General features: G+C 40.1%; 1 protein-coding gene and 2 long non-coding RNA genes across 5 annotated transcripts; 1 reads left to right on the forward strand and 2 right to left on the reverse strand.

Moving 5' to 3' along the window:
• Positions 1-351: 351 nt before the first annotated feature.
• On the reverse strand, positions 352-1,385 carry LOC112842397 (uncharacterized). Its single transcript, XR_003214147.1, has 2 exons — positions 1,083-1,385; positions 352-993 (listed from the first exon to the last, which is right to left on the reverse strand). It is a non-coding gene; the product is annotated as an uncharacterized LOC112842397 (long non-coding RNA).
• A 47-nt stretch (positions 1,386-1,432) lies between these two features.
• On the reverse strand, positions 1,433-3,586 carry LOC112842396 (uncharacterized). Its single transcript, XR_003214146.1, has 2 exons — positions 3,089-3,586; positions 1,433-2,504 (listed from the first exon to the last, which is right to left on the reverse strand). It is a non-coding gene; the product is annotated as an uncharacterized LOC112842396 (long non-coding RNA).
• A 153-nt stretch (positions 3,587-3,739) lies between these two features.
• Positions 3,740-10,005, forward strand: tdh (L-threonine dehydrogenase). 3 transcript variants are annotated; one of them, XM_003455621.4, is made up of 9 exons: positions 3,740-3,877; positions 5,618-5,812; positions 6,167-6,209; positions 6,316-6,386; positions 7,314-7,463; positions 7,551-7,723; positions 7,945-8,035; positions 8,435-8,704; positions 8,821-10,003. In XM_003455621.4, exons 2-9 carry the CDS (start codon positions 5,626-5,628, stop codon positions 8,958-8,960), a joined length of 1,125 nt encoding a protein of 374 aa, XP_003455669.1. In that variant the 5' UTR covers positions 3,740-3,877; positions 5,618-5,625; the 3' UTR covers positions 8,961-10,003. The 3 variants fall into 3 exon arrangements, with proteins under 3 accessions (XP_003455669.1, XP_005460374.1, XP_005460373.1); XM_005460317.4 differs by lacking the exon at positions 3,740-3,877 and adding an exon at positions 4,176-4,383 and having other exon boundaries at positions 8,821-10,005; XM_005460316.4 differs by lacking the exon at positions 3,740-3,877 and adding an exon at positions 4,442-4,884 and having other exon boundaries at positions 8,821-10,005.
• The last annotated feature ends 3,640 nt before the right edge of the window (positions 10,006-13,645 follow it).

Raw genomic sequence — 13,645 nt, forward strand, 5'->3', positions numbered from 1 at the left:
GCTTATAGACATTAGTTCTTTCATCTTTCAGTGCACTCTTTGGTAGTCTCGTTAGAAAAGCATCACCTTAGAGTTGTAAATATAAATATTTTTTTTGTTATGGTGGCCTGGGATTAAAAATTAAATGCACGGCAGCCATCTTTGGCCAGTTTTGTTTGATTGCCTGTAACAAAGTGAATGATCTATGATTTATCTCAATGTCTGCTCAAAACTAATACTAATAATCACACTAAGCTTAACTTACTTCCACTACTTTGAAATGCTTTGACAAAGAGAAAGTTTACGTGTATATTTCATGTGTGCATGGATAGAACATTTCTTATAGTTGTGTGATGCCTAAGTGATTGTCGATTTGTCAAAAAGTTGACAAAATTCAAAAATGTAATGTCACACAGTAGATTAATAATCTTGTCTGTTGTACTTTGTGCAATGCCTTACTGTAAAATCCAGATTCAAAATTATGTGTACATATTTTTGTTGCTGCTGATCAGAGAATGCTTGAAAAATCTAATATTGATTAAAAATTGTTGTTGTTGGGTTTTTTTTTTTAAGTTTTCACGCCATTAAAATCTGTATCACAACAAAGGAAGCGTTTCAGTTCTTTAATCACCACACAGTCTGTGCATCATTCAGTTTTCCGTGATTCAGTCTGACCAGTCTTATTAAGTTAGTTTCTGATCACAGTAGTTTTTTTTTGTTTTGTTTTTTAAGAAAACAAAGTGAAAGCTACCTAGTTGGCTGTAAATTGAGCAATAAAATATACCTACCCTACCCATACCTACCCATACCAAGGGCTACCCTGATGTTATCCCTTGGCATGTGAAGACCTTTTTCAAAGCCTCAGCTTCATCTCCAACTCTGTTTTTTTTTTTTTTTTTTAAACTATATGAGATTACTTGGTGGTGGATCTCACTACCATGGAAGGTGGAAGACACTGACTTGTCTGAGATGAGGTTGAAAGAAAATGTGAAACGGTATACTGAGAACGTTCACCTTCACAGTAAAAGTTGGACCTTACTTGTGCAACCGACACATATCAAAAGGCTCAACTTTTACTTTGAAGGTGAACGTGCTCTGTTTACAGTCTGTGTTGCACTTCTCACGTTTTCCGCTTGTCAAGTAGCGTGCTTTTGCAGACAAATCAGCGTCTTCCATGCAAATTCCTACTGACTGCAGCAAGCTGAAACAACCAAAACAATCCCAGTGCAGGGCCTTATACCCATTTAAGAACAATTTCACGCTACTGACTACCGGCTACCACATGCAGAATACACGTTTTTCCACAGTGAACGGTGGTTTCCAGGCTGGTCGGTCTGTAGGCCTGCATGAGTGCAACGTCAGCAATTTCACAGCAACTGCCAGTAACCTTCAGTAACCAATCACAACCAGGTAAGGAGTACACATTTAGTGTTGTATAATAAAAACAATAAAATCAGAAGGGAAGAGTTTATTGTTGAATTCAGAGATGAAGAGAATAGTACATTTGTTTTTAACATACTCTTTTTTTACTGTCTGACTTTCTTTTGCAGGAAAAAGCATCACCCCCTGCTGGCCATTAGAAATAATCCCACAATAAGGCATTTCCTCATTGACTGACACATTGACTTGGAGGCTGTGTCCATCTTTTATATACAGTCTGTGGCTCAACAGGACAACTTTTTAATGTAAACATATTAGGGTCATTGTTGCATTATTTTCATGTGGACAAAAATCTGCTTTAAATATATCAGTATATTTCTTTTTTTTCCTTCCAAAGGTTCCAAATACCAGAAAGAAGTCATAGAAAATATCCACGTTATGTACCCTGTCCTTGACAGTCTGTCCGAAGATTAGTAAACAGCACCCTAATGGAATATGTTCCCACTGCTGTGACGACACAATCATCTGATGTGGCGACTGGGGCAAAAAATAGCCAAGGGTCAGCTGCTTCATAAGGAGACATATCTGTGTTATAGTTGGTGTTTACAGTGCTACTGGTCAGCCACAACTCTTCTGTCTGTATTATTTTGTGTCTATCAATACCCCAATTTTATGTTTATTACTCACAAGGGAACCCTTAAAATTCTCTTGAAACAAGGGAGCATTTTGTGTATTATCAAGTAATATTTTAGATAGAAACTATAGCTTGGTTTATAAGAGACTTTGATTCCCATTTTTAGTAGTGACACTGAGCTATGTAACCTCACAGCTATCAAGTGTCATGTTTGTCTCACATTTCCTGGAATTGCAGGTTAATTAGAAGGTTATCCAAGTCTGCAGTTTAAAGTAAAAATATATTTATGATTTTTTTTTGTCTTTTGAGAAAATTAAGTCTTGTTTTTCTTGCCAAAGATCAGGTCAACTTGTTTTTCAGGTAGCTGTTTCTTTCCGAGTCATGACAGGCATGGGGGTGTGCTCGCATGCTCCACTCATATTCCAGTGCAGACCTTAAGCTCACCCTCTGCTTGCTCCATTCAGCAACGTCATCAGTCGTTCTGGCTTGGCTCTATCTCCTGCAAACAAACCTGAAAGTCAAACAGAAAGTGTGTGCATTCATCATATCGTTCACTGATAAACATCTAGATTTGAATCAAAGAGGCTGGAGAGCTTCTATTTTTTTATTTTTATTTTTGCCAGGTCACAAAAACTCCAGTGAAGCCAAGGATTTGGTGTTAAATGGCTTTTAAAGTCCATCCTGTAGTCATTCAATTTTATTGATTGCAGGGCTGCATCGGGCTCAACACCTTGTTTTGCTTTACGTAGACGTCTGCTACTTCTAAATTATGCACCATTCATATTCATAAAGACGTGAGCGCATTCAAACTGTTTACTTTCAGTATTGCGAAATGTGTTTTACTACACTGGTACATATTCCCATGTAGTTATAAAAATTTTCCATGTGTATGTTTTGGCATAAATCTAATGTGACCTTTTTGTTCTTGTGACTGATGACTTGTTTGCACCTTGTGCTAAACCGTCTCTACTTTCTCTCTGGATTGTGTTTTTCTCAATAGAAACGACTAGGATAACTGCTGAGACAGAGTTATTTCCCAACTCTGGGATTAATAAAGTATTTCTTATACTTATCTTCACTTATGAAGACGCTTACCTGCTGGAAAGTGCTCTCTCGGATGCTGTGATGATCTACCCCACTGTTGCCCTCTGTTGAAGTTCAGTCCCTTTTATGTTGCCGAGCTCACAGTTTTTTAGGCACTTTAACTTTCATCTCATTTGACTGCATGTTGCAGATTCACAGCCACAGCTTCCAAAAGGAAATTGAAAACCACATTTTAAACCCACTCCACTCCTCTTTTTACCCATTTAACTGATGAAGAATATCGCCTCACTCTGTGAAACGGCCTTTCACGTCAACTGCCCGCTTTTCTTTGGTCGCCTGAAAAGGAGAGGGCCTTATATCCTAAACTCTTCCTGCGATTAAGAGTGGACACTCTTGATCTGAAGCTGGACTTTGAGCCCACGTTCATCGTGTGAATACGACTGTCATGGTAAACGTGTATTTGCCACAGTATTTGCGTGCACGTTTGACACGGTCTCACCATCCCCTGCCAATGTGCAGCCTCGGGTATTTTTAAGTAATGGATAAACCGCATGGCCTCAGATTACGTGGATGCACAAAGACTGACCGGGTGTCAGTGACGCCACCGGAGGGAGTGGTCTGCGAGAGAAGACCGCACCTCCGGGTCTCCGCCAATCCGAGAGAAAGCCGGCTTCCCCTTAAACAGATGGTCGCTGATATATAGTTTGAAGGCGCAACTGAGCTGATGCAACACTGAACGGAGATAACACGAACATCACGTCAGCGTGAAATCAGCATCCCATTCTCAAAAAGACGCAAATCGCAGAGGAGCTTTCTTTTTGTGTGTGGCTGTGTTAACTGGTGAGTGCACCGATCCCGATATTTGATTTCTTTTACATTTAAGAACCTGGCCTTTTTTTAATCAGTTCTCTTTTCTAGGGAAATTTAAAATTAATTTTAGGGAAATTATGCGCAATTTATCAATTCGTGCTTCCACTCTTTTTTTCATTTTTCTTTTTTAAATCATGTGTGTTTAACCTTTATTTCCCGATAAGACCATCTCTCTCTTCTTCTTCTTTTTTTTTTTTTTTTTTTTTTTTAAACCAAAGCAAAGTCCTTTTCTGAAGTGCAGCCGGTTGCTAAGTCACAGTGACGTGCTGAGCTCAGGCAAAGTGCCAGCAGCTTCACACCGGCTTACTGGCCTGGGTTCATTTCTCTTTGTGGCCCGCTGCCTTTCACGGGTCTCCTTTTTTTAATGAGAAAATTATTTAGGATCTAAAATAGTGGTTGCTCTCATTCAGAATTTCGTCCACCACCACCAGCAGCAGCAGTTTCGCCTTCGTGGAAAAGCAGCTGCACATTGGAGGGTATGGAGATCAGTTACGCTGCCGTTAAGGAATTAAACGATCGGCATGTCCTATAGAAAGGAATCTTGGCGAGCTGTGTCAGCAGAGGAGGGAGCCAGACTGAGCCCATATTAAACAGGGGGCTTATATGATGAGTACCTTAAACGATGTTGGCTCAATGTTGAACAGCACATGCTATCAGAAGGGGATAGGCCACAAGCATGATGGAGCGGGAGAGCGTGCTTTTGCGCAAAAGTAATATTTTTATGCTTAAATCGTGATCTCTGTTATTAATAATGTTATAGTTCAATATATATTCGCAAGGAAATAAAGGCAAACAAAATTAAAGCACATTCCGACTTTGAGTCCATGCCACCCTGATCTCGGCACCGTTTTCCAAGTCTACTGTATGCCGCTGTACGCCCTCTCTCCCTGATTGGCTCTCGTTGAAGGCAGGGCAGTACATATATACTCCCAAGTAACTCCGTTCATTCTTTTACTGGGAAGCTCATTGAACCCTCGGTAAGTCTTTTCTGAAGTGATGCGTTGCGTAAAAGTCTAGACGTCCCGTAATGAACGACAGTTTAATTAGATTTCATCAAATTTAGTTTTATTGCGCTATTTTTGCATGAATAATAGTAAGTGGCTCATTATGCTTACTTTTCTGCAGTTCTGTACCTTTCTAAAGATATGTGGTGTTCATGTTTTATAATGTTCGTGTTTTATAATGTTTTATATATATATATATATATATATATATATATATATATATATATATATATAGTTAAAGTAATGTTGCGTTAAAGTTTGCTTAACTTTGACTGTTTTGGTGTTTTTATGCGCTTTGATCCTTCCATTGCACTCATTTTCTCTGCATCATGTCATTAGCATGTCATTTGTTGCAATCCACGTGTTTTCGCTTTTGGTATGTTTTCTCTAATCTCAGTGTTTTCAGATGCGTTTGATCAATCTGACTTTTAAGGGAATTAAAATAAAATTTTCCGAGTGCCACTTTTGTCGTTTAAAACTTGTTTGTCCATCTCTCGGAGCTTGAGTCTTGGAAATGAGCCGAAAACCTCATGACAAAAATGTTGCGGGTCGAGGTCACCAAATGATGACAGAGTCTAATTAAATATAAATGCAAATTGACTCATTAGATTTGTAGAGCTCTGCTAGACCCCCCCTTTTTTTAATTGGAATTTACCAACCAAAGTGTCACCTAAAAGTAAACAGACACATTGTTCCCTTCCTGCAGGTACCAACATGCCTGTCATGAGGTTCTTCAGCAAGGTGGCCAAGCAGGCGTTACTCAGCACCCCAGGCTGTGGCTGCCAGCCCTTAACGGTGGCTGTACGCAACATCAGCTTCTCCCCTCGACAGGTGACCTCTGATGCCAGCTTCCATTCTGTGTCCTTCTCAGAAACAGACCACCCCAAGGTGCTCATCACAGGTACTATCAGGTTTTGGTCTTTTGCAGCCATGCAGTTTAGTCTAATGCTTTAACAAAAAAAAGGCCATTTTAAAATGCACGAGGGTTGAGGGTTAGAAAATATACTGTTCTGGGCCTTTGAGATCAGCGGGGCTTCTGACAAGTTTGGCAATGAGAGCTGAGAGGGATGCCATTAAAAAATAAAATGTGGGCGTCCAGTGCTGTGACCTTTTTTTCTTATGGCCACTCTCCTCCTGAGGTACTTCAGTCTCCATGGAAACTAAGCGCTAGTACTTATTAGCTGCTGCGCATCTGATTTGTGTGTGGTGTCCTCAGATCACTCATAATATTTCCAACTCCTTCCAACCTCTGCAGGTGGCCTGGGACAGCTCGGTGTAGGCCTGGCCAAATTGCTGAGGTAAGGATTTTAATTTTTCCGAATATGATGATTAGTGCATGAATTTTAACACTGCAGTTCAACAGTTTATTATAAGGCAAACTGTGTAATATTGGTTCCTTCACAGGAAGAGGTACGGAAAGAACAACGTCATTCTATCTGACATCAGGAAACCTCCAAACAGCGTTTTTCACAGTGGTGAGTATACTCATATGCTACATGAAAATGTATACAGTTCAGATACACAAAAGATACTCTGTTAGCAGTGTTTAATGATTACGTTGCATAGCATATACAAGTACATACAGAACATTTATGCCCTTTTCTTTAACTTTTTCTTTTTTTATATATACTTATTTATCTTAACTGGGCACTACCAACCACTCAGCTGTGATGCATACTCTGCTGCATGTGCTGCAGACAGTGCTGAAACTATTGTAAATGATTGACTAGGAGCCTCTTCTGAAGAAATAATGCATTTACACCATTTTAAAATGATGGATTATCTTAATCGTGCTTTTGTGCAAAGTGATACTAAGGGCATTAAATTTACAGCAACAAAGCCCAGGTGTTATCGAAAAAGCCACGTCCAACTGTAATATTTGTAGAGTGTGCAGACAGTCGTTTTTTCAGCGTGATGATCCTCTTTTGGGTGCATTGCTGACTAATGCCAGCCTTAAAAAAAAAAAATAAAAAAAAAGGTCAGGGATTTGGCAATACAGGTTGTGACTCTTTTGAAATAACAGCTTATTGCGTCAGACTGAAATGGGCACATTTGAATAGTACAATGTCTGCAAATAAAGCCACTTGCTTTAATATTGATTTTTCCTTTATGCTTTAGGTTGTGTCATAGTTTCCTGTGGGGGGGGGGGGGGTGTTAATAAATTTCTCTAAATCAACATTTGAAACGTCTTAAGTTACTTTGCTACCATTTAGCAATGATCAGAAGTTGTTTATGAACATGGAGAACATACCAATTCCAAATACACATGCTCTGATTCATTTTCAATTACTGGTGTGCTATTGGCAGCCTGTACTGAAGGCTAGGGAGCATCAAACAAGCGCAGTCACTGCGAAAGTGAAACAAAACTCTTTACAATGCTTATCCATCTCTGTCGGCATCAGGCCCCTTCATCTACTCAGACATCCTGGACTACAAGAACCTGCGGGAAATTGTGGTGAACAACCGCATCACGTGGCTGGTTCACTATAGCGCGCTCCTCAGTGCTGTTGGAGAGGCAAATGTGGCCTTGGCACGCTCTGTTAACATCACTGGTAAGTGAATTTGTAACTAATCTGTCTCATTTGGGTGTAAAGGTTTTCATGGGGTACTTGCTAAGTGTTTAGCTGTCTGTTTCTCAGGGCTTCACAACATCCTGGACATTGCAGCAGAGCACGGCTTGCGTCTCTTTGTCCCCAGCACCATTGGTGCCTTTGGTCCCAGTTCCCCCCGCAACCCTACGCCAGATCTGTGTGTGCAGAGACCCCGCACTATCTACGGTGTTTCCAAAGTACATGCTGAGTTGATGGGAGAGGTGAGAGCTCAGAGTTTAATCTAAACTCTTAATGGGCGAACTTGATATCAAAACCATAGAATGTCCTGAAAACTGATGATTCTCAGTGCATGTGCCTGTTGTTGTTTTTTTTTTTTGTTTGTTTGTTTTTCCCATCTATCATCAATTGATGACTGTTAAATCTAAGTTCATCTGAGAACCTGCTTGCTCTAAATAGTTGAGTTCTTTCTGTTCTTTAACAGTACTACCACCACCGTTATGGGCTGGACTTCCGCTGTCTACGCTATCCTGGAATAATCTCTGCTGATTCCATGCCCGGCGGTGGCACAACAGGTAGGGCGGATTCAGACTACAGACAAGGTTACACTTTTAACGGTTGCTTATTCCTGTGCTGCTATCAAGTCTCAACTTTGTTATGCAACTGATCTATTTCAGAGTGTTGTTATGACTTGTTGCATTTTTTTTATTTTTTTTTAAGCCAGCGCATAACTTGATCCGGTGTCTCCATATTTTCACTTGTTCGCTCAGCCACCACACCCAAATCCACCTATCAGTTTGATTTTTAATTACAGTTTAGCTTTTCTTAACCGCATGTTCCTCAAATATTTTACTTGGAATACTTTGATTCTGCTGCATGTGTTACTTTCTTGATTAAGTGTATAACAAAGTTTAGATTTTTCAGCATTTCTGTAACAAGGCTCTTTTTGTTTTTGTTTCTCCATCTCTGACCAGACTACGCTGTCCAGATTTTCCACGACGCAATCAAAACTGGCAAGTTTGAGTGCAACCTGAGACCTGACACACGGCTGCCCATGATGTACATCGACGACTGCCTGCGTGCCACGCTGGAGGTAATGGAAGCACCGGCTGAGACACTAAGCATGAGGACGTACAACATCAACGCCATGAGCTTCACCCCCGAGGAACTGGCCCAGGAACTCCAGAAGCAGATGCCTGAGCTGGAGGTCACATATGAGGTTGACCCTGTACGACAGGCAATTGGTAAGCAAGGCTTTGATTTCCTAAAGGGGAAATTTCTCATTAATCTTTGATATTTTTTTCATGGTGAAAATCCTATAAGATAAACTGACACATGCTGTAAATCTGTTCCTTTTCAGCTGACAGCTGGCCGATGAACTTTGATGACTCCAACGCACGGAAAGACTGGGCCTGGAAACACGATTATGATCTCCCAGAACTCGTTCAGACGATGCTCAACTTCTTTGGCTCTGAAACACGCATGGCTCGTTTTAACTGAGGCAACGCCGCATCAATCGTAGTATTTTTTTAAAATGTTTTTTTTGTACATAATGTAAAAGACTGACCAAAGAGAACAGAGAAACATGGCCTGTAAGTCATCATCATCTCACTTCTCTGTGTAACATCAGCAGGGTCCTTCTTGCTTGCCACTGGCCGGGCTTGTCTCAAATGTGATGGTCAATGAGCACTAGAAAGTCCCCACCCCCATCCCTGGAATCTAGTCTCTCCACCTCTGCTTTGCTCTCTTTTATCCCTTTTCTGTTTAGAGATTTGGGTGAGGAGCAGTCAATGAGTTGAATTGGTGTCAACATTATCAACATGAAGCTGTGTTTAGATGAAACAAAGGTTAACTTGCATGCTGAGGAACTGTGCAAAATTTTGCAATATTTTCTGTGGAATCTAGTTAACAAATTGGGAATGTTGCATTGTACAACTGAAAGCATTTCTTTGTTTTTCTTTTGAAAACCCAAATGGTAAGGGGTTTTTTTTTGTGCTAAGTTTCCATAATCTGGGAATTTTAGGCCTAAAGCTTTGGGGCCAAACTCAAGCAAGGAGTATACTCGTACACGAGGTGTATCCTTTGTTGCACTTTAGACAGAGTTGGATCTTAAAATCTCTCACAAATCAAGGAGCCTAATCACCTACAGGGGTGAATACCTGATACATTGCATCCGTTTTTTTCAAGCAGTGTGGTGCAGGGATTCTTAAGAATTTGTTTTTTCTTTGTATTCCATGACAAATTATTTATTCTGTTGGTGTTTTAATATGTGGGAGCACTTCTTAGCACTCTATTCTTTTTTTCTTTCTTTTTTTTCTTTTTTTCCACATGTTGCTGTCCGTGTTTGTTACTTCATTTTTAACATTAGGTCTTTGATAATTTTCAGATGAAAGGGAAATGAATTACATTTATTGGAGTTTGGATGAGACTGTATTTCTGTAAAAGGAACTTTGAAGATTGTCTTCTATGTGAATGTCTTAGCAGGTTTTGCCTGTCCATTCAAACAGCAAGCTTTGACAATAAAAAAAACAAAAAATAATTCACATAACTGTGAGTGCTTTTCCGGTAATTTTCTACACCTTTTATTTAACCATCAGTTTGTTGACCTGTAGTGAGTTCAAAAACCGGGCTCGAGGAGGGCAGCTTGCCATACCAAAAACTTTTGTACAGACTGTTCTCCCGTCACAGATAAAGCAAGTGTGAACACATCAGTCCTGAGAACACAACTCTTTCCTTCTCTGTAAAGAATGTTAGAGATGTTAAGTCTTAAAGGAATTCATTTGCATTTGTTTTAAAGCAGATCAGTGATCCCTAGCAGACATATTGGCCTGTGAGCTGTGCATGCTGTTGATCAGAACTTGGATATTTCAGTTACTGACAGCAGAGTTAAGTGTACTATAGTATGCATTTGCTGGCCTCAATTGTTGCTGAAAGCTTAAACTGTTGATAGATGTAGAACTGACAATCAGATTACCTTGAAATCTGTTCTTTACTGATCTGAATATAAAGATTACATAGTGGAAATGTCAAAGCTTGTGCTTATAGCAACAGAGATATAATACTATGAAAAAGTCTTGAGTCACTTCTCGGCAACTGTATCTTGCTTCCAAGAAGCCAGACTTTCTTGTTCTTGTTTTTAAAGAGGTTTTGAGCAACAGTTCTTCAGCTTTCTGAATGTCTTTCAAAGCTTTTCTTTGGACACTGGCTGCTTTTTCACTCATTTTTAGTCAAGTGCTTGTACCTGACCATTTTCAGAGGAATGCTGTTTTTGTTTAAGCCACTTAACACTGACCTATAAATTATTAAGACATGAAAAAGGCACATATCTCAAAGCAAGAATCAGTGTAATTCTACACATAACTAGCACTAGCAGCCTGTCAAAAAACACAGTTTGTTCCCACTTCTTTAAGTGAATCAAATATAACACATTTTGGCAGGAATTAAATTGTATTTTTTGCACCAACAAGGTGTTTACCAGTGAGTCACTAACTGAAACTCTGGCATATCTCAGTATGGTGTGTGCCTTTAAGAATTTGAGGAAAATGGACAAATGAAGGACAAAAGAGGAAAAACCATCTCCAGCAGATGAACAGAATCTGAAAAATTGTATATTTAAGAAATAATTTGTTCCTATTCCTTTAGCTGATTCTATAGAAAACTCTACCAATGCAGTAAATGCATACCAGATAGAAAAACACACCGTGGAACACTATCAGTCATGGATTGATCTCCCCAAAGCCCGGACCTCAACATTATTGAAGCAATATTGGATCATCTTGACAGAACAAATTTTATCTCAAACAATAATGCAGTTTTAAATTTGAGACACACCAAACTACTTCTCTGCTTGATTATTTGAGAGAAATGGGAATTAATTAGCAACCAAAAACTTGTAAAATGCAGAATATAGGCCCTCCAGTTTACATAGTCGATGATGTTCTCCTACAGGAGAAGAAGAAAGAGGAAATAAACCTCCTAAATAAAAGTGTCCTCCTCATCAATAAAACCAGAGCTGCTGGATTTTCCTTACAAACGGGATCATAAACTGTAACCCTGAGGACAGCAGTGTCCTCCACACACTCAATAGCCTGTCTCATATTTCTCTGTGTCAGTGACTGCTGCAGCTGTTCCAGGTGACCTCGCTTTGCTTAGTTTGCAGTTTGTGCTTCGCGAAAAAGAGCACAGAGGGGGAGTTTATGCCAGTGAAGTGAAAGAAAGCGCGCTGCCTTTTATCTTTCTCTCATGAGCTCTCATCACTAATGATCACCTGTTCAGTCTTAATATGTGTCGGCAAAACTGCAGGTATACCTCCAAGCTGGGAGGTTTCTTATTTTTTATTTGAAAATCTCAACAAACTCTCGGGGAAGCTTTTAAAACTGTGGGATTTCAAACTACTCCCACCTCCACCTCACCTTGTACAAATCCTTTTCAAATTTTTGTTTTATGTGATTTCTACTCTCGTGAATAACACCAGGTGTGCTTGCAGTCTTGTGCTTTATGGGCTTGAAAATGGAAATCAATATTTGCCCCATTTTCACTCTCTGTTGTTGTGAATTAAAAGTAAAGCTTATTCTGGGCTACAAAAAAACAAAAAAGCTATATAAAACCTGTAGGATTTCCAGTTAACTTACACTCATGTGCAGGCATGCACTACTGAAGCATAAAATAGTTTGGTCTGGCTGCAGGTTAAGTTCTCAGAGCCAGTCTTATCCCATAGAACCTCAGCTTTGGATGACTGTATCTGAATGTGAGTGAACATGTGTGTGACAAGAAGGAGGGGCACTAAAGGGTGGTGGAGGAAACAGAGAGGCTCTCATGTTTTTACTACTTCTGTTCTCTTGCCTCTTATGTAAGACATCTCCCTGGGTGCTGCCTTTCACCAGCCAGTCAGAGAGCTTCTCTTGTTGCTCAGCCCCCGCTGCTCTGTTCTTCATCGTGTAACGAGATTCTCACAGTGTGCAGGAGATTATGTTAGACTGGAGCAGTCAGCCGAAGACACCATAGCCTCTGTTCCACAGCCAGTTGTTAGTCCACATGGAGGCTTGTTGCCATGGGGATGGAGGGCAAGACACTCCCCTAACACCACCACCACCAAGGACCCAAAACCACAAGCCTTCGTTTAACACCCTCCACCATCAGCAGAAAACAGTAGAGGGCTGTGCTGTACAGTATAGGCCTCCCTATGAGTGCATTCACTGGGGCTTCTCTCCTCTGTGACACCACTACACAGTTACACACAGGTATGGGTGAAGGAAAGATTCATAAAAATAAAAAAAAACATTTATTTACACTACATGAGTTTGCAGAAAGCGCTTCATCCCATAGGGCAATGTTGGTTACAAATTTCTCAATATATTTTTCACTGGTTCAGTCGTCTGGAACTGGGCTATATTTACAACTGTCGTAAAATCAATTTTTACTGCGGGGTTATGTTCCCCTTGATGCACTGCGTGGTTAAACTATCTCTATATTTAGCTCCACGTTTTTAATTTAATGATGTTTAGACCTGATCTGACCTTTTCACCTCAAGTACACGGTGTGCACATGCTTAGAAAAGCACTTTTAGCATTTTATATGATCCGCTTCGTCGCTGTAACACACAAAGCACTCTTTCAAGATTCATGAAAAAATGAATGACGATTGATTAAGTGTAGGTTCTGCTGTCTCGTGAGTTAAGATGAGCACACTTTTTGCTACTGATCCTTTCATGGCTTTGGTTATGCAACCTAATTCCCTGCTTGAGGTATTAACCCCAGCCACAGTTCAGGTCAGATTATATGTTCCCTTGATCCAGTTTTAACCGTTAGAAACTCCAAATGATACCTGACACTGGACCAGCAGATAAAATGAGTGTCGCTCCTTCTAATCCAAGTAAATCTGTGCTATCAGGACAAGACTCTGTGGCATACAAACATGTCAGTGTCCAGTGTAGGTTGGGTTTCACCTTTATGCCAGCCTATCTACAGAGTCTATGTAGCAGTTAGTGACATATTCATTCTGGGCTGTCGGAGAAGCTTCAGTCTTTAGGACAGAAAACATGGAAACCCAAACTGTTCAGTTCGAGTGGTGATCCTAGTGACTAAAAACGCAAAGATTCAACAAAACAGCTGCATATCAGACAATGATCAACATCCTATGTGAAATCTTCATTTAGAATCACTGTTCAAGAATTCAATTGAAAAAGA

This window comes from Oreochromis niloticus, linkage group LG15, assembly GCF_001858045.2.
Source record: "Oreochromis niloticus isolate F11D_XX linkage group LG15, O_niloticus_UMD_NMBU, whole genome shotgun sequence".
Lineage (NCBI taxonomy): Eukaryota > Metazoa > Chordata > Actinopteri > Cichliformes > Cichlidae > Oreochromis > Oreochromis niloticus.